Genomic DNA, 22,059 nt, shown 5'->3' on the forward strand with positions numbered 1-22,059 from the left:
ACACTTTGCTGAAACATTTTATAGCATTATTAAACTATCTGTCTCTATTAAATTTGATCATTCCTCCTGAAAAAAAACCATCAAAACCATCTTAATGGAATATTTGCATTTGGTTCATAGAGTATTCTACTGCTAGATTCACAAGCCAGGAGGTACTCTGCAAGGTTTTTTAAATATATGCTGTCAACACTGTTTGAAAATAATTCTAACCTATGATGACATTCAAAATAGATGACTGACAAACAAGACATTCATTATTAGAATAAGCTTACTATTAGATTAGAAAGTAATAAATGCATAATAAATTCATTCTGACTTACGTATCATATATTAATCCATCATAGCAGCATGAACAGACCTTTAATTTCATTATCAGTTCAGGGTTCATATCAGAAATAGGCTTTCATAGAAAATTCAGATTAAAAGAAGCTCCTATAACTTCGAAATCTTCCAAAACTATCGGTATGACTACAGCAGATCTGATGTTCCAGCCAGCAAGGCTGAAGCTGGCCTCTTTCAGAAGCAGTTTCCACCTCCCTTCCCACTTCTTGAGAGGTAGGTAAGTGATTCATAACCATTAGGATGGCTGAAGTGAAAGTTTTCTTTTTTTAATCTCTGTACAGGGTCTAGCTGGGATGAAAACAAATGTAACCCTCTCCAGAACAGCCCATATGGTACTGTGCTCCACAACTGTGGCTGAGACAGTGTTAACACACCAATGTCTTAGCTGCAACTAACAGGGTTTGTATGGCATCAGGACTCGCTCTCCATGTAGCTCCAACCCCAATGTCAGTGAGCTGGGGGTAGACAAAAGTTTAGGGGGGAACACAGCCGAGACAGCTGATCTAAACTGACCACAGGAATATTCCATATCAAACAACATCATGCTCAGCAATGAAAACCCAGGGAAAGAAGGAAGGGTTGACGTTTATGGTTATGGCATTTGGCTTTCCAAGTAACCACTAAGCAAGCCAGGAAGCAGCTGGACATCTGCCTGCCAATGGGAAGTAGTGAATGGATTTCCCTTTTTGCTTCGCTTACATGTGCAGCTTTTGCTCTTCTTATTAAACTGTCATGACCTCAGCCCACAAGTCTTCTCACCACCCTTACATTCTTCTCACCACCCCTGATGAGAGGGAAGTCAGCAAAAGGCAGTGTGGGTATACCCATCAAAACCAACAGTGCCAAACAACCTTCAGTTTTATAGTGCACCTACTTCTGGGAAAACCTTCTAAACTATGTTATGAGCAATCTGGCAGTTATCTTTTTGAGGATTTAAGCCAAATTTAAAAGAAATAATAATCAAATGGAAACAATCATAATCGGTTCAGGGTTCTTAGAATAAGATTTGATTAGAAACTGATTTCCACAAAAGTCAGAATAAACACATGAGAATGAATACCTGCTTCAAGGCTCCTCAAAAAACTATGCCCCTACAACAGAGCAGAAATCTTCCCAAGGAGGGAGCATGACACCTTATGAACAGCCTTCACCATTTCTAATAGTACCTACTTTTCTTTGATGCTTTCCAGAGCTATTCCTGACAGTCTAAGGCTCTGACCTCTGATGGGCTCATACTCCTTTAAGGCCTGTAGTCCAAATTTAAAGGGGTTCATACCAGATAATCTCAACTCATGACTCCATATACTTTCTTTCTGTCAGACTTATACCTTAGGGAGATCCTCTGCAACTTTAACAAGATGAGCTAGAGGAGAGGAATACCAAATATATACCGGCAAACATGTATGAATGGGCTATTACCTCTTCTCAAAGTCCTGTGCAGAAATAGTATTTCACAAATGTACCTATTCACCTCGGAACAGTAGGAAACACTATTTCTGATAACTATAAGCAATTGAAAAAACATGCATTTCATTCCACTGGCCGCATTAAGGATATATATATAGATATATATATACATATATGCAACTGCACCTGAGCTGATACTCAAGAAAGCAGATATAAGGGGAGGTCTTCATCATGTCTTAAATGCCTTTTTTCATCAGGCTGCAGCAAGAGCCTGGGACTTCTCCCTGCCTTTCTAATGAATAACAAAGACACCTTACTACAACCAGATGTCAAGTTTAGAATTTAAATACTGAAAGAAAGGTATCCTCTGCAACATGCTGAAAAGAAAACCACCTCACATACTCCTCCTGTTGCCGTTTTAATTTTAAGCTCTTCCTTTGTCTAGTTTACAGGAAACAAAATTCTTATGCTCAGAAAAAAATAACTACCATCACCACTAAGCTATTAGACAAGACTAAATCGTGTAATTGATGTATTCTTCTTTGAATACATTGATCCCAGTACAACACTTGCTGGCTGATCTATAGTTTATAAATTATGTCTTTAGCCTTATTGTTCGAAATCCTACTAATTTCTTGCTCTTGAGCCTAAAGAAAACATGCTGATAGTCATTCAGACTCCAGTTGATAATACCTGGGACCAGAGAACTTGTTGGTTTTTTTTAATAGCTTGTTGCTTTAATACATGTGTCTTTCTTTGGCAAAGTCAGTATCTAACACTAGTATTTTTTATCAGAAGCATTCGGCTATGTTTGCAAATCAAACATCAAAATAGTTTTTCCTGCTTGTCTCTTTCTTAGGCTTTTATAACCATACACCATTTGACAGTCTACAGTATAAATGTTCCTGAACACATAAATGAAAACAAAATACAGTACAATGAATACGTCAACCACCAGCCTGCTGAAATACTGAAGGCAGAGTGAAGCTCTTACTACTGAGAGACTGCAGATGTACTGTACCTGATGGGTGGGCAAGCCTTCAGTACCAGGTAACACTCAGGTACTGCTGTGGGAAGGTTTGTCTGACTGTTGGCTAAATGGATGAGAAGAAACATGTGCGTTCTGAAAACATTCTGCTTTTTAAACACACCTCTCATGGCCTTTTCTCAGAAGACAGTTTCACCTTGTGCCTAAGTTCCTCTCCACTTTGTCAGAGGGTTGAAGCCCATCCTGTTCAGCTGTTCTCCCTCTGCCTTTTTGTTTCAGCACAACCACAAAGACAAAACTGACGAGTATTTTCTGACACAAGCCAGTAACACAGTTTTCTTCTGAGTATCTCAGTTCTCCTTACACACCTTCCTGCATTAGATGTATATTGTTTCATTTTCTTTGTAAAATCCAAATTACTATAGGACAACTTCCAAATGACTGTGATGGTGTTTCACTAAGAAAAATATCTTAAGAGTATAGATATTGCTATTACCATTGGAAATACAGTAATAAATCTCAAATATGAACCTGATATGACTAGTACTGAGCTGCTAGAAAAGAAGTAAGCCTTTTTATAAACAGGTTTTTCCTGATTACACAGTGCACACAGTTGAAGGATGATGTTATTCTTATGGCAAAGGTAAACAGAGAAGATCTCATGCCTGTTCAAACTGCAGCATATGTTATTTCTTGAGGGTTTTTTCCCTAACATATATCCATTCTTCTGGTGAACTCTAACAAATGACAAGTCAATTTATGTTATTTTTAATGTAATGTAACTGAATTAACTCAGTATAAATTTCAAGAAAACAGATCTCTGGTTACTGTCAGAAATTCTTTGTGCTTTGAAATTTCATTCATGGCAATAAAAAGGAATATTTTAAAATACTCCCCCTTCACTACACAATACACAGAAATACAGTTATATACTTGAATTCTGATTCTTACTCTGTGATAAATTTCAAGGGTTTAGAAATGTTCCATTCACTTTTTGTGTGCAGATGGTGAACTTCACCGTGTTCAAAACCAGCTGACACTTGCCTAGGCTCTGTGATAATGAGGAGACCAGAAACTTGGCTGTCGTTTGCTTTGCTCTTTACAGTCCCCTTGATAGAGACCAGAAGCACATGGAGCCTGGGAGCCCTGGCTCTTTCAAGACACTTGTGCTCCCAGAACTTTTTTGGTAGTAGATATGGACAAGATGCAAATCTAATGGAGGTACGTACTTTAATGGAAGAACATCCTGTGAGAAACATTCTTTTTGTATATAAATGGGTAATTATGCTCTTTTTACCAAATATTATCAAATATACATTTACGCTTCAAATAAGAATGTTACTTGGTTTTCCATATATAGCTAAATAAGTCAGCAGAAGCTCATAAATCCTGCTAACCACGCTCATGAAGCTCTTCCAAACAAAGGTATAAGATACGATCCTTAAATGATCATTTTTTCATAATTAATGTTATACACATTTTAGATAAATACTATTTGCAGACTGTGCTGATTTATCTGTTTCAGCTGAGCACAGAATTGCATTTGAGTCTATTGGAATCTGCATCTTGATGATTAAGTAGAAAATTATTACTGTTTTATTGTTAGTTGTACAAAACTTGAGTCTTTTGAAAAATCTGAAGGTGGAACATCAGGATCCCCATGAAACAAAAAGGATATTTCCTTACAGGCATAGTCAGTAAAAATAAATTCCGCAGAACAGAATAATTCCTGCAAAATAAACACAAACTCTCAGAAAACTCCTCTAAGGGAATCAGAATGCTTTTGTGCATAATTATTCCATGACAGAGATGAATTACTAACTTAGTGCAGCAAGGGGACAATAAAATAGTACTAGATGGAAATGTGGAACTGATTTAATAGCGTATTTTGCTAGTAATGCTCAATACTACTTAGGATTTTTCAGAGAATCTACTGGCTTAATGTTAAATGTAGCTGTTCTGACCCATATTAGCTATTTTTGTGCTTCTTCCAGCTACCTATCTTCATGACCAGAAATTTAAGTATCCTTTCAAAAATCTGAGTGCACTAAAAATTGAATTAGAAAAGTAGAAATGGTACCAAGGAAGTGCAATAAACCACATGCAAAAGTTTCGCTTGCGTGAAACAATTGTGTCACCCAGAGAAAGTGCTGAAGGCTGTGGTGAGGTGGTACATGTTTAATTATCACTATGAGCAAGCTGCAGTGGATAGATGTAAAGGGACCAAAGACTCTTTAGCTTATCCAATACACCACTGAAATTCTGCCAAGAATGCCTCCTGTGACAGAAAATACTTCATTATGAATTCTAGCCTCTGTCTTGATGTAAGGGAAATTAATGGAAATTTGGTCTTACTAGGAAATGCTGAACAAGTCTCTTCATTAACATCTAATTCATAGCTCCTGAATAGAAATAGAAAAGAACATGAGTATGATTAGATACACAGATGCAAGAAAACAGAGAAGAAAACACAAGTTGCTCCAAATTTAACCTATTGTGTCAAGAAATTGCAGATCATTTGAAATGAAAACCAACTGATACATGTACCTAATGAACCGTATGAGACAAAGAACTTCAAAATTCTTTAAAAAAACAAAGTTTAAGTATTTCTTTTCAGGAGCACTGTGATGCTGTGTTAAAAGCACATTTTTAAGTGGCACAGTACTTAAAGCTGATTTGGTTCATATTATTTGCTTTTGTACAGAAAATGTTTGGAAGCCTAAGAACTAAACTACTATTCCTTAGTGGTGGTTTGTACAAGGCCACCAGCATTCCTCTTTCCCCAAGAGTTTCAATATTTAAGTTTTATTTACACCTATAAAAAGTGGAGTATTTTCAGTATTTTGTGCTCTACTCATGTTGGAATGGTAACCTTGCAGGAGCCAAGATGGTCATTTGGTCCAGAGACCAGCTCTGAGAAAGCGCTGATCACTCTGAAAAAGAGACATATCTGGTGGGTACTGCTAAAGCATTATCACTGCTGTTTCCCTTACACAAAGACAGCCAGACAATATAATCATGGAATCCTATTCTAATAGGTCCGTAACTACTGCTTCTGGCTTCATGGTCAAAGCATATGACAGTACGTTATACAGTAACATGAAAAGCCATGCTGGTATCAGCTTAAGTAGCAGGATAAAGTTTGTTGAAAAGAAAAACAGAAGTAGAGAGGGAGAAGAGGAACAAGGGAATGTTATATACAAAGCTTTAAAGAAGGAATTACAGAAAAAAACAATGTAGTAACTTCAGTCAGATGGGAGAAAGTAATGCAGCTTTATACATGTCAAAATTTAATGCAGATGATGCGCAGCTGGTTTTATAACCCCACTGAACATTAAATTGCACTAGTACTAATATTGTCCCTACTTTGAAGGTTCCTTCAGCAAAGCAAAACTCTATCCCTGTAAGTCACAAATGGTCACTGGAGTCAAGCCTAACATGGAAAGGTTGTCAAGTATTTAAAGGTACACCTCTCGCACACTAGCTAAGCATGCATCAAAGCTTGGCTATTTTCAGTCCCAGCAACTTTACAGAACAGGTAACTGGACATCAGCCTGCCAACACAACACTATCCCAGAACAAGAGCTCATCCATACAGCCCCTACTGCCAGTGCTAATGCACTTCTGGAAAGCATTTAATCTTGTTTCAGTTGAGACACAAGAGTATGCTCTAAAACTGTTGTGACTACTGAGTTTACTTTTAAGACTAAACAACAAACCACCCACTTTTTTATCTGTTTTAGTTATAGTTACCCAGGTTTGTATGGATAGCAAATGGCATGCAGTAATTGTTAATATGTTGTCATTATGACAATATTGTTACGTATTTTCAGCTTTTGAGCACTAAGCAGGTAAAAAAGATTCACCCCACTGTGTTATTCTAGATTACATTTTATTAATAACAGCTTGATTCAAGAGGTTTACTGCAATGACTGTGAAAAAATCACTTATTCCTTTGCTTTACTTCTGAAGTTGTGTTTATTCGGGGGTCATGACTTTTTTCCCCCCACCTTTCACAAGAATGAAGTCACAGTGTCCAAGTGGTAGACTAAAATATCACTCTCACTATATTCTGCTCAGAAACACTTGGGCAAAGTATCTCTCAGATTGAAAATGCCTGCAGAACTTGGGGTTTGTGCCTTTTTTTCCTGTTTGTTGCTAAATCTCTCCTGAACACTAGTACAAAAATTAGTCACTACTCTTTTAAAGCAAACAATACACTCCTGTAAACGTTTAAAAAATGACATAAACTTTTTCTTTCCAAATTAGGAGTGTACTCTCCTCATAGTAAATGGTCACAGCTTGTTTTAGCTATGACCATTAGCTATTTTAGCAGGAAGCTTAAAAGCACAGTACAGTATTTTTCCTCATAAAAGGCAATTTTTTTTCTCCATCCTATATTACCCATCAGCAGAAAAAAGTATTAATATCTGTGGTGTCTGTAAACACTGAAAAATGCAGGATGGAAATAAATGACAGATTTATAATTTTTTTATCTGTCAGAAGTCGAGTCAGTGTTTGTAAGTTTGGATAAAAAATACACAAATCCAAATGCTTATTTATAAGATTCAGAAACTTCAATTTTATTTTTTTTATTATAGAGTTCAATTTAATGTAGAGTAAGGTGTTTGTAAGAGATATACAATCTATGAAGTGACATCTGAACAACTGATTTACTGTTTAAAAAAACCCAGAAAGATTGGGAAAGGTGAACACTTTAAATCTTTGAAGACAAGAGAAATTCAGGTCATTTTGTTCCGTAAGATGGTTCACAGAAGTATGAAAAATCTTGAAAGACAAAAGACTGAAATAAATCTAAGCACAAAAGTAGCAAGCTGAATGAATACCATGTCTGACAAAGAGACAGGGCTGGAGACTGAAAATCAATGGATCTGAAGACAGAGATCAGAAATTGGGCTTTACTTGATGGACAAGACGATGAAGGACTCACATCACCTTTCCTTTTGGAACCCAAGATTTAATACAGATGCCAGAGGGAAAAGAAAGAACAACCTTTATTGTAAAACTATGCATTCATGCATGTCCCCTGGCTCAAACTTCAGTGTTATCCCCCGAACCTGCTTTACCACCACCGGTTGATTTGTCCTGTCCCTGAATGGCTATGAAGCATATGGTCACAGACAGACCAAGAAAGGAGCCTGTTGCCCCTGTCACTACTCCTGCTTGTGGCTGGGTTTGGACAGGTCTTAGTGACAGACTTACAGCTCTCTCTCTCTGCTCATCATGTTCCTTTGCCAGCTGAATTCTCCTTTCTTTTTCCTTTTTATTCCCCCTTTTTTTTTCTTTTTCTTTTTTACCCATCATTAAAAAATAATAATAATAAAAAAATCTTCTATCTGGAAATGACCATGTAATTTGCAAGGAGTAAGAAAGTAGTCTATAAAGTGTCTGCAGCAACACCATGCTGGCGGAGGTTTGCTTGGTCAAGACATCAGTTGACAGAATCAACCATATGTACATGCAGGTAATGTATTTACTTTTAAAGTAACTTCTGGTGGAATAATTTTTGGCTTTACTGATCCTATGCTTTGGTTTGATAGCCTATTGTAATATTTTATTAAGCTGATAGTACTCTTCCTTGTTGATATTATCCATTACAAAAGTTCACTAAAAATGATAATGTCTTCAGATAAAACAGGCTCAGTAGCAGCCTCTTCAGACAGTATCTGAACAGAAATTCCTGTGCTTATTTCACAAGAGTCAATGCAGTTTACAACTAGATAATACCAATTACTTAATCAAATGCTCATGCTCAGAAGAAAATGCCTGAAAGCTGACAGTAACAGATTCACACTTTGAAAAGCAAAGATACAAAAAAGAGAACAAAAATACATCCTATGCCAACCTTCCCAAACAGCTGAGTTGTATGGGCTCTACCCCTGAGCGATGCAACCCATCAGAACACATGTATGGCATTTAAAAAAATAAACTATGGTGATTTTCTCTACATGTCACAAGTTCTTTAGTTTGTGATTTTCAATCCTCTGTTTTCTACAAGCTGTGAACTACAGCTTTGCTATTGTCCCCCATACAATCAAGGGAAACTGCACCTCAATAAGAACAAGGAAAATTTCTTAGAAAGAAACTGATTTATAAATATTCCGTTACTACTGCTTTTGGTACTGATGGGTGAAAATTTTGCAGCAGGATGCTTTTTATCAGAACCTGCTGATTCTTTGACTTAAAACTGTCAGTACAAACAAGGAGAAAATACGAAGATAAATGGCATTAGAATCAGTTTATAAAATGTGCGACAAGTAGATAATAGATAGCTCATTTTACAGAAAAAGACCATTAATTGTTGAGATATTCTGTTCCTTATCTTTTAAAACCAAATACAATCATGCTATTCTTTTCCAACTTTGAAGAAGAAAGGTAAAATGACAAGAAGTTGAAAAACTGGGATTGAAATGTCTAATTGGCTCTTCTCACACAACTGGGCATGAAACATTTCAAAACTATCAGAAATTATTAGGAAAGGAAAATAACTTTCCTTTCAGCCTATCCTAATATTATTTCAGAGAGCTGCCTTTCCAAGGTTCAAGTGAATTTAAATTAGTCAAAGTATCTTCTCTTCAGCTCACATGAGGAGTTCCATTGGAAACACACACACTGGTACACCCAAATACTGGAATAATACTCACTTTATCCCTCCACTAACATAAATAAAACTTAAAAGTACATGGCAAAGATAGTTAAGATCTCTCCTGGGTGAAACATCCTGGAGGTATGTGCTTTCCTAGCTTGAGAAAGTTTCTCTTTACAGCAGGGATGTTCTAAAAGGAAGAGTTAGGTTTATTCACGAATATTCAATTCCTGGATTATGACAGAAGATCAATTGTTCAAATCCCCCTACTTTATCTGCGGAAAAGACAGTACTACAGAGATATTTCATTAGATATTTCATTCACTGTGTCTGCAGCTCTCCTAAGACATAGCTGACAAACTCAGGGTCAGAATTTAGGTGAAATAATGCAAAATTCAAGGTTTTCAGTGGAATTGCCAAATAGCTTAGAGATGAGTTCAATTTGAAGACTCACATCTCACCTCCTGCAGCGCTGTATTAATCTACTGAGAATAAACCATCTCTCTAGTATATTCTTGCTTGCAGAAAAAGCAGTCTGCTTGATTTCATCTGAAAGTTCCTTCAACAGGCAAAAAATACAAAGATTTATTGCATGAAAATGTTGTAAGCATACACTATTGAACTAGCAGAAAGCCTGTGGTGTGAAACCACCAGGTCTTATTAGAAAGAAAAATTTCTAATAGACTTCTTTCTCCCCAGAATTACACTAGGTTACTGTGAACCTTCAACAGAGTGTGAAGCATGGTACTGTCTTCTTCCAGTTTACATACTAGGTGATTTGTACTACCTAGCTCAGGTTTACAGAGGCTTACTCAGTGCCTAGGCAATTATCCTGCTGGTTTGCTTCTAAAATGAATGCTGTATACAATTAATGTTTGTGATGAATTACATTACAACTAGTGAGGCCAAACATCCCCTTCTGAAGCTGCTACAAGTTATCTTAGTCTTAAATTGACCAAAGCCCTTTGTTGAGTTTTGACTGGGGAAATACGTTCCTGTAAGACTGATCCTGAAATTTATCATTTATCCTGAGCCTCACATTTCCAAAAAATATCTCAATTTAGGTGCCTTTACAATCATATATCCATATTTCAGAAAGAATGGTAGAGATACTGAGGAGTGCTCATATATTCCCAGCAGAATAGCTGACTATATGAATAGCTCAACTGATACCACTCTAATGCTTTTCCACAGGTGAGAACCGCCAGATAATTCATACTCTCAAGTGTCCACATATTCATTACGGAAGTGCATAAAATGAACTGTGCATTTCTGCTGATGTTCAAACTTCAGACAACAATCCTGAATGTCCCTTTTGTTTTTCACACTGTGATTATGAAAAATCAGACAAGCATGGACAGAAAGGAGGAAACTACACCCATTTAAACCAGTAAGAGAGCAGCTGTAGCAGAGACGTACGGAGAAAAGAACTGACAATGGAGGAGAGAGAAAAATCAGGCCAGCAAGACAAAGGTTCAGTGATAAACAGCTGAAACACAGTTTACTAGGTTCCTTTCAACTCTCCTAGTACAGCAGTCAATAAAAGGGAGGTACTGAAGATGCTTATTAAAACTATTGCCTCAGTTTAACTACCATTTACTGTAAAACATCCATAAGCTAAATGAATGTATGGCAACCGTATGAGACAGCAAGTGAGAGATGGGCAGTTAGTGCCAATAGCATGTCACTCGCAAGGCTCATTTTTACCTTAGAAAAACATTATTATGAAGTGTTACATTTGTTATTTCCCATCAGCAATTTTGATCATTTAATATATGCATTTTCGTAGACAACACTAACATTACCTCTGGCAGAAAGGAAGTCAGTGTGTACTCATATCAAGACTTAATCTGCTATTTTGCTTAAAACAAAAAGTAAAAACCGCATCATCTTCACCTCAAGTTTAGGGAAAAAGAAGAATGCACCGAACTGAGCCTGGAAGTAACTTCATCCTTAACATAAGCTTTATTCCAGACATACAAGAAAACAAGTATCAGTGAAGCCCTTCAGGTTCCAACTCAGTGGCACAGAACCAAGACCTATAGTTTGAAATCTGCCAAAGCTTTTTGTTTCATGAGAGAAAACCCACCTGATTTCTCTAGTAAGTCATCATAGACAAATGGATCAATCATCACTTACAGGAGTGCAAGAAAATAATGCTGGGCAAAAACACCATGAGTGTTCATTTAGGCAGAAAAAGTTAAAAGGCAAGACTACCGTGATTTCACGGAAGCTTTTGACTGTATTTACCTGAATGCCATCACCCTTACTTAGTGAAAAAGCACACTGTAACTTCTGGTTTCTACTTTATCAGATGTTTATGGATCTTAAGGATACTTTTTAAATCTCCAGACCAGTGTTTGGAAGACCCTTTCTGTGGGCTGTCTGGGCAGTTAATGGAAAACCTATTAAGAGATGCTAGTCTGTTCTTTTTCACAAGAGCCAGACCTGACTTAAATAAACCTTAACCAAAGTCTGCAAGAGTTTATCGTGTTTGGTCATACATTCTATTTGCTCAAATTTTGCTCTGTTCCACAGGAAAAAGATGTAAAGAGCTTCTTTGAACAAGTCAGCCACACACGCTTCCTTCTAGTGAAGGAAATGCTGAATAACCTTACAAATGTTCAAGCACAACTGAAAACTGCCTGAAAATACAACTGAAGAAGCTGGTGGGGCATGTATTCATACAGAACGTACCTGGTTTTCTCTGACTGATTATACATTCATTGCCAGCTAACAAATGAACCTGCAAAGCCGTGGTGCTTGAGAATATCTAACAGAAACCTCATTACAACTATAAACGGAAAAATAATGGACTTTTTCATTTGCTTTCAGTTTCAAAAAGTTGAAAGAAAAAATAATCATATTGCATCAGGTTAAAACAAGGTGAAGGACAAAACATAAGATTTTTTTCTTTTTAATAAAAACTTAAGTCAAATCTTTCTGAAATATTCCATTTAGGAAAAAAGAGTTGAAATTAAGCAATAAGGTATTTGGAAATACCTTTCTTCTGTTTCAGCCCTACTCTTCTCATGTTAGAATAAAGTTTATAAATGCCATGTATAAACACTACATCTTAAAATAAATGAACAAACAAATGCAGGAAAGGAGAGGTTTTAAATATTAAGCAGTACCTACTACCAAAATAAAACCCATATTTGTTAATGATAACAACCAAAGGTAATGAATGGGCTAAAGCCTCTTCCCCCTTATCATGCCAGAATATATGAAGATGTAGGAACAATCACAACCATCGTCTTCTGGAGAGGGGATGGAGGAAAACAATCCATACTGAGAATCCTTATAAAAAAAGCGCTTTCAGTCTGAAATTGCAAAACCGTACTGACCATGACCTGAGAATATACAGGGGATAAAAGGCATCCACTTTCATTAACCTTAAGGAAAAAAATACCTCCTACATGGCAAAAGCTACAAAGTATGCTAACAGAGAAGCAAGCTTACAAATAGAGCACATATTCAAACAGATCTTTAAAGTTTGCAAAGAAAAGTTCAACAGTTCATTTCCCTCACTCTCCATAGTTCAGATGTGAGTATTCAGCCATGTGCCTTATAATGTCAGAAAGAGAATATCAAGCTATGTCTATAAAAAAATGCTGAAATCTAAGAGAAATGGGGAAACAAAGTTGGATGTTTAGCAGAATTGTTAACTATCCCATCCACTGTCAGAAGCAAAGCTACCCCAAATTATTGTTTCAGCTGTGTGTTTCCCCCACATTAAAATCCCTGTATATTCAAAGCATAGTTACTCACAGCAACTCAATAAAACTGCTAGGAATATAACATGATTTCATAAAATATACACTTAAAAATGGTTCTTCCTTTCTGCCAGATGATATTTTTATGCAGTTCCATTATTTGGATGGTCAGAAAAGTCTGCACATCTATTGTAAGGAATGAAATATCATAAGAGGAGGCAGGAATTTCTTTAAGCAGATGACTGGACTGCATTAGTGTCTTCACCATTTAGGTGAATCTTCACATAAGTACCAAAAAGTGTACTAGCAGAAATAGGTATGTGTACATACCTATACCTAGCAGAAATAGGTACGTGTACATTTATATACACATAGTACTTTATTCACCACAGGATGTTCCAATAGAAATCATGACACTTTAAGGCTCTCTGGCTCATGCTATTTTATTGGTTTTTTTTTTTTTTAATCTATGTTGGTGAAACAAAATGTCCAGGGTTTACATTGAATCTGGCCAAATGAAACTTACTCATGTCCCACAAAAGGGAAGTAACAGCAGCTTTCTCATCTATTTTAAGTAGTCCCTTTAATGTCTGGATGCAGTAAATGGTTTTGGACAGGACAGAGGTCTCTAAGTATGTATAGTGACTGCGTAAGACAGCACATGAGAGATGGACAATTAGTGCCAATAGCATGAAACAAAGTAAAGGCTATTTCAAATGAGGATCACACAAAAATTTTCTGACAGTAAGTATAGTTGAATGTGGAATTAACCACCAAAGGAAACAGTGGCCTAAGTCAATGTCACTGCAGGCAGGCAGGATTAACTACACCAACGATTACTGAAATGATTCTGTTCAGCCCATAGTTCTTAGCACTTCAACACTTCCTAATCGGTTCTCACAAACATTCACTTGGCTCATCCCTTAACAGCATGTGCAAACCCTATTTTGGTTCTTGTAACATGTTTACATGACCAAGGTCTTGTTCACTTTATTATCTGGAGAGTAAATGCTCTCAATACTAACATCCATTTTCATAAAACCCTGAGGAATGTGGTTACTATCTTTCTTTCTTTTCCCTCCCTTTCTGAAAAGATCAGTCACCAGTCAGGAAACTGAAACGGCAATATCTGACATAGCACAACACAAGTAGTATAACAAATAAGTGAAACAAACCGATCTGCAAACACGGCTCAGGTGACATTTGTTCAGTCCCACTGCTTCCTAAGGATTAGCAAACAGAGCTAGTCAATGAATGGAAACAGCTCAGTTACCAGCCATTCAAGGAGCTTTATCATTTTTTCTGCCACTTATTTGCTCCGAGTATATTGAGTATTTGCACAACTTCCTGCTGTTTACAAGTGATTTTTTTTCAACTATATCCTGTGCTTCACAAATGAACTGTCTGGAATTTGAGTATTCTTACCATCAGACACAAAACTGCATCAAAAAGATACAGACATACAGTTTAGATGCAGAAAATCAACACAGCCAGATATATAAACCCCTCTGTGAACAAAGGCATCAGTGAGTGCTTTCCGCTCACAGGATTTCAGCACCCAGAAGGCCTCTTAACGGTTCTCTTGAACAGCGTAGCCAAAGACTATGCTGTAGTATCACTATTGCCATTTTTGTAGCATTCATCTGCCACAGGACGGAGATTAAGGGAACTATTCATATGGCAATGATCCTGCAGGAGCTTATTATGATCTTCATGAATCAGTAGTAAAATGCGCTACACTGTACTTGTCATAGCCTCCAGATGCCATGTCTTTGCTGCCTGTCTCAAAAAATTCATAAAAGTGGGCATGACGGAAGATGTATGTCACATGCATTTGGTCTATGTCTCCAAAAGAGCATGAATCTGCCATCAGTTTTGACTTAACTGATTCGCTGGCTATTTTGCCTTTGGTTATATTGCTTTCTTTTCTGCAACTTGCTTTTTGATAAATGATGTAGCTGCAAGTGTAAAGACCCCTTTCCCCTTTACAGAGTATGAAATAGATCATTTTAAAATAAAAGCTAAAATTCTCATTGACTATAAAGTGTTGTTTATGTTATCTAATAGTCTACTTGTTGTTGTCCTCCAAGCTTGTTTTTCTCATGCAACTCCTCCATTAATATAGCCATTAACCAAGTTATTTAGACAATTTTAATATTTTTTAGTAAGTCAGTTTTGCCCTATGGAGAATAAAACACTTTTCTAAATTCTATGTCACTATTTATTCACAGATATAAACACAAAAAATATTCTGAATCTTCTTGTAGGGCAAGGCCCTAATTATTTTTTTGTAATTTCTATGAGCTCTTCTGTTAGAAGACAACCCCACAGATCTCATCCACAGAAAATACAGAGTTGCAGTTTCAGTCACAGCCCATATGTCAAACTTAAAGCAGAACAAAACAAAACTGGAAGAAGAAGATTTGGTAATGCTGTGAACTTCTCCAGGGAACAAATGCGAATTCTTAGCCCTCTGTGGAAATCACACCTCTTTTTAAACTCTAACTGGCTGGGCAAGGAAGAATCTCCTTTTATCCTTTTATCTTTTACAAAAATAAAACACGTATCATTTGCGCATACTCAAGCAAAATAGGAACCAGAAAATATGGCAACTAATGACCTGACTTTTGAATTAGCAACTCAGTATGACAAAGTATTTCCCTTAACGCTCTTGAGAGTAAAGACCTGGTTGCACTGATGTGCAAGGAAGGAGTTTTTGTACTCACAAAGTCTGTAACTTCCCAGTTAAACCTTGCCTGCACTGTCAGAAAATACCTGCTTTTTGTATTTGAAAATGTGTTCTTTAAAGTATCTAAATAAAAGGATATAGCCCACATGAATCTATACAGAAAAACTGTGATTGTGATATACTGGGCAGCCTTTTTATTTAGGTAATGTTTCCAAAATTTGGGGCTGATTTGGCTAGAAATCAGGCTTTTGAAAATGACTGATTATCTAAAGGGCCAAATCATTCAATGACAGCAAGATTAATCTGGAAATCCCATGGGTTAATGACATTGCTTGTATTTACATGCTTATATGCACTTCTGATAGTAAGGTTGAAAACTGCATCTGCCAAAGGATGCATCTACATGGAATGATGTTGCAATATACACCTGGCTCCAAAGGATGAGTTTGAAGACAAGTTGGGAATGTGTACACATTACTCCCTTGTTCCAGTAGTCATAACAAAGGGCTGCCTTCCTCTCTTAACACAGTGAATTTATAGTTCTTTTCAACTACTCCATTGATACCTACTGATAGCATTTTGGGGACAGCCCAATCCCTGCATGCAAAAACCACATTGCATTTTACGAAGGTTTTTGAAACAAAAGTCCCTGTACGCATCAAAACGTAAAAGATTATTATTAATCTTGTAGAATAAAAAACCCAACCCAAGCCAACAGTCACTGAATTCACTTCTAATACAAACAGACCAGCAACAAACTGTCAGTAAAATTATAAAATTGCATTTGGCCATGTCACTTCTTCTGTGAAGACAGATTTTATCAGCATTTCCATAGTTCCACACACTGTTTCCTTGACAGATGCTTTTTATTCTCTTACGAATGTCTGTCAAGCAAGTGCCTCTTCATCAAACAACTGAAATCATTTTGTCAACAAGCTGTGTCTTACTTTCCTCTCACATTCCTTGTAAGCCTCTAAAAGCATCCTTTCGTGTACCTACAGTATTTTGTCTACCCATTTCATCAAAAGAAGATAGCACTTCTACCTGTAAACATTTCTGGAAAGATCATGGGGTTTATTGTTTGATTCTGCTACATTTTTCCTGCTGAAGTGTCATATTTCACATTAAACTAGATGTTGGTTTCTTGTATCAAACACCTGAGTTTGCATTTGATAAATAAATACGGAGGTATACTTAAAAGTATTTATCATGCTGCAAAATTAAGCATGCTGTAGTGTTTGGTAAACTTGAAACAGCATGTAAACCATTTCAGCGGTATGATGGTAAACACTTGTTTATTAGGAGTCATGTACTCAATAATCACTGTGGTACCTAAAATTTCAGAAGCTCCATTTCTTTTTGAGTAAGAATCAACTTCAGAATAACACACAGTTCCTCAGAAAACAGATACGCTGTTGTGTTTTTAGGAATATATCTAACACCCAAGCGTGCCCACAGCAGAGCAGCACCAACATCACACTGAGTTTGATTTAATTTCTCAGGTAAGTTACTGAAGCTGCTGGGAAATACATCTCTGTGGTTTAAGAAACATTTTTAAAATAGGCTTTCCTTCATTGCATGGAAACTGAAAAAATAATACCAAAACTCTATTCTTCATGGTTCTTATTAGTGCTAAATTTATGTATATAGCCTTTTGATCATCTGTCCAAATACAAACAACTGAAATCACAAGGCGTTCCTTTTTGCTAGTTAGTATGGCAAAGTGATCCCACATCCCTTAAGTCACACAGTGAAGTCAATAAATGAGACTTCAAGATCTGTGCTCCTCACCCTACTCTAAACACCTGGTTATTGAAAGACAAAACTCAAATAGCTCCTTCCAGCTCAAACACCTACAAAGCCACAATACTGTCTAAAAAATACATACTTGGAAATGGGACATCAGTCACTTATCTTTTGCAGGTTTGCAGACTTTCTTTAAATGCTGGCTAGATTGAAGTCAAGGAAGGGCATTTAGAAACTACCTTTGCTTTTCTCTAAAACATAATCAGTTCTGCTTTTAACGTCAGAAGCATTTGTACCACTGCTTATCTGGATTTCAAAAGAAATCCTAATGTCATAGTCAAACACTAAAGGAAAAACCTCTGAAAAACATGTCATGCATTTAGAGAATGTGAGCTACTCCAACAGGCTTCTTAGCTATTTGCTTTAATTTTATCCCTAGTAGCAGGCAATAAATTATATTGTTTCCCAGTTGTTCTCTTCAAGACTCAACATTTCTCTAAATACTTAGTTTTCTTCAACTGGCCTGTCCAAGCTTATACAATAGTTTAAGTCTTCTGCAAGAGAAAGTGTAAAGATCAAAAGGAGCGACTTGGAAGTGCTATCATGAATTCCAATATTGCATCTTCCAGAGAAAAACAAACTAGCAACCCAGAGTTAAGGTTACAATAAATATTTCATGAAGCCCTGGTCGATATAACTAGCAAACCCAGAACATCTTAACCTATCTACGCAAAAGTACTTGAGACTCAGATTTAATTTGAGATCCAAGCCCAGTTTTTCTTTAGGGGAAAAAGAAAGTATGATCATGGGAAAACTTACAATAGGAGCAGCCATAGACTTCGATTCTTAACCCAATTTGTCCCTCTTCATTCCAGTCCAAAGGAACTATCCGCACATAGCGAGCAATAACTGGATGTTGTAGATCATGCCGGACCACACTATCAGAGTTCGTATTTCCAGGAAATGCCTAAAGGAAAGAAGAAGAAAACCAAAATCATTGTATTACCTCTATCTCACACGCTGTAAAGGTCCAGTTCTGAAGGAAAACATTACATAGTGAAGTCCTTTGAGTGTCTAAGACACAGCCAAGTTTGGTTTACATGTTTTCCTGATAGCTACCAAATTATGAGTTGATTTAAAGTTTCACAACAATACCAAAATGGTAGCATTGAGACCTCTTCATCCACAATAGGTATGTTGAATTCATGACTTAGCTGCTGCTAGGTAAGACAGTAATCCATTTTGCATTACTAATTTGTTAATTATTAACATGTCAATAAAATTGTCCAGGAGAGGGGTTTCTGGAGAAGAAGATACTCATCCTCTATCAGTAAGATTACATGCACCAGTCATTTTTCTGCAAATATGAACACAGAAATAACTTTCTTCCTAAAATAGACAGGGACCCCTCTGATTTCACAAATTCCTAAGAATTTTAAAATCTTCCTTTACTTTTGATGTATTACACACTGGAAAGTGAGTGTCCAGTTTCTTTCCTATCCACAGCTGTCACTCACAGCACTGCACATTTTTGGTCAATAACAGCTGGAAATCAGGAAAGGATAAAGAGCTCTTGAGGGAGTTTTGGAAATCAATGAAACAAATATTTAGCACTTGGTTTGTAGGTTTGTACCTACTGGTGAAGTATTTCATAGCATCAAGCTTAAAAGTAAACACCTATTAGTTACTACTTTTGTCAGTTTATGGATATTTTTGGGCATCCTCACTAACAAAGGTATTTTTACTACAGAGAAAATATAGTCAGTAGTAGTATCTACATGCTTGCGATCTGAATAACTACATTAGTCTTGTTCTAGGAATCAGTGAACTTCATGAAGGGAATAAAGAGTTTGGTCCTTTAAAAAATACAGATTCTAGTGAATAGGCAAGGTAATGCTCCCCATTTCAAGAGCAATTTCTGTCTGGGCATATCTTAATTTTGTCATTCTTGGCATAATCTTAGCAAACATTACAATGTAGGTTTTTGATGGCTGCTTTGGGGTTTGTTTGCTTAGTTTGCTAAATGTATTAAGGGACAAGAAGCTGAATACAGGAGGACATGGTATTTCCTACATTATTTGATTAGATAATTGATGAAAACCAATCCTCAAAATAAGCATGATTTTCTGTAGCTCTCCAAACTTTGTGCCCTGACTTGTGCTTTACCAGTCCTTTGTCAGAATGAGTTAGAGCCAAAACCAGCAGGTATTTGATATTTTGAGGGTTTCTATCAGCATATGATCCAGTAACCTTTGCTAAATGTATAAACACAGTCAGAAGTGTACAGCAGTCTGTCACTAGTTTCCCAGATTATTAAAATGCATTCCATTTGGTCTCCAACAGAACAATATCCTTTAAAAACTGCCTTCATTTAGATAAATGTGGTACAGTAACACATACTCTGTGGATAATGCAAACATCAGGCCAAAATCCATCACTGAAAGGCTAAGAAATCAATTTACAAGAGCTTGTACATCATGTACTATTGCTGTAAAATGTCCTTTTCTGATCAAGATTTGTACATAGACTCAGAAAGGCAAGTTTTCATGAAAAATTGAGTTTCTACAATTTTCAAAACCACATTTTTGCTTTGTTAACAAATAGTCTAATTAGATTTAAAAGTATAATTCAGACCCAAAGCTCTAATAGGAAATCTTTTTTAATCAGGGGGTGAATCGGTGGCTAAAAGAAAATAAATATATAAAGACACAATAAGAAATCCCCTTAGAAACTATTTTTAAGAACAAAGTGGAAATACTTGTATTAAATTAAACAATTTTTTTTTCAGATTATTAACCTCATGAAATCACTGAAGTATTATTGACAGATATGTCTGGTTTTCATAATTAACATGGCTTTTCTTTAACCTAATCTGGGAAATGACCAAAATAGCTCACGTGTCTGTAAGACAGGTAGCACTGCCTCCCCAGCTCAGCTCCAAAACCCACTGTCATTTCTCAGCTTGTACTGGATACTCACTGCTGTAAGATGCTGTAAGTTTCAGCTCACAATACAATAAAAAGATAGGAGTGTTCTGAGTTACAAATGCTTTTCTCAAAGGCAGTGCTCCACAGGACAGCAAAATAATAGGAGTGAAGAAAGGTAAGAAAATATGCCCCCAAATCCTTTCTAAACACTGCTTCTGAACAGAAGCTGAACAGTTTTCAGAAGTACTCACTAAGCCTTTTGATTCCTTAAGAGTAAAAATTGCTCAGCTCCAAGTATTTTTAGAAGATTGCCTGGGCAGGTTTATAGGACAGATAATATCTTTTAATGGACCAATTAATTAAGATAAGAAAAAAAAAGCTTTGGCACAGGAGCTTTCTTCAGCAGAAACAGCAGCAAAAAGCTTCTTGATCTCTGAAATTCATTTTGGTTTTATCAACATGCTTCAACCACAATACTGTGCATAAAGACACAGTAAAGACATTCAGTACCATTTACTTTGCATAACAAACCTGAGAGAAGTGAAGGTAAGTTTGTGAAATTTGGAAGAAAAGTTAGGGAAATTAAGATTCAGACTCAGCTTTGTTTCCATATTTACAGAACAATGATATTCTCTATCAATAATTAGAAATGTTAATGCTAAATCATAAATTTCTAGCAGTACTGCAGTAAAGTAACATACAGCTTAATAGTATTATTTAGGTAAAACTGACAAAAATGGGTTTTGTTTCCTCTAAGACTACAGTTTTGTAATAGCATTCAGTCCTCAACTTTATGGATACAGAAGTACAAATTCTCTTCTTGGGAAAATGCTTTGATCACCTTTTAGAATAAAGGATTAAAAAGTAATTCTCTGCAGTAAAAGATTATGTTAGAAGTAAGGAGGCTCAAGCTGAATGAAATGTTATTAAGTGAATGAACGTGAAAGCTTTCTTTAACTGAAGAAGAATGAGAGAATGTTGGTCAGATACTCAACCAAATGAATAAAAGGGTGTTTGCAATCTTCCAACTTTTTAGTAAAGCAGAGAAAGAAAAGACATGCTTCACCCCCAGAAAATCACCCCCTCTGTAATAGAGAACCTAACATGCTTAAGGGGCAGATTAATTCTTCATCTGACTTACAGGTGAAGAGTTCTCCACTGAATTTAGTGATTTATTCAAGTATTAAAACTACTAGTATTTAGCAAGTATGAAAATTACTTTAATTTATGTAGGGTGATGTAAAAATAGGGCAATGCATGGAATAGTAGGATGACATTTCCAGTTAGGAGGATGAGAAACTGTTTTGGTTTTTGTAACTTTATTTAATTACTAGCTTTTTTTTTATTATTAATTCTATACTTGCTATTATACTTGACAGACATATTTTGCCACTGGCATTTTAAGCAAAGGGTCTGCATTTATGAAAATAATCTAGGCTTCTAACTTTATTTTGACACAGAAACAGTGAAAACACTACGGAGTCTATGTTCTATGGCACTACAGCTCTACAAATGGCTCTCCTAATCAGGAACAGCATGTAAAACCACATTAATAAAAGCACAGTATTATAAAATATAATGGAAACATCCACAGAGAGACAGGAGATGTCTGTGGGAAACATCAGTGGGTTTTCTTT

General features: G+C 36.3%; 1 protein-coding gene across 1 annotated transcript in view; it reads right to left on the reverse strand.

Moving 5' to 3' along the window:
* Positions 1-22,059, reverse strand: part of CNTNAP2 (contactin associated protein 2) — a 1,034,819-nt gene that overhangs the window by 560,091 nt on the left and 452,669 nt on the right. The window contains exon 4 of the mRNA XM_065665653.1: positions 18,315-18,462. Coding sequence (XP_065521725.1) covers positions 18,315-18,462 — 148 coding nt within the window. The remainder of the gene's footprint in view (positions 1-18,314; positions 18,463-22,059) is intronic.

Source organism: Lathamus discolor, chromosome 2, assembly GCF_037157495.1.
Source record: "Lathamus discolor isolate bLatDis1 chromosome 2, bLatDis1.hap1, whole genome shotgun sequence".
In the NCBI taxonomy this organism is placed as follows: Eukaryota; Metazoa; Chordata; class Aves; order Psittaciformes; family Psittacidae; genus Lathamus; species Lathamus discolor.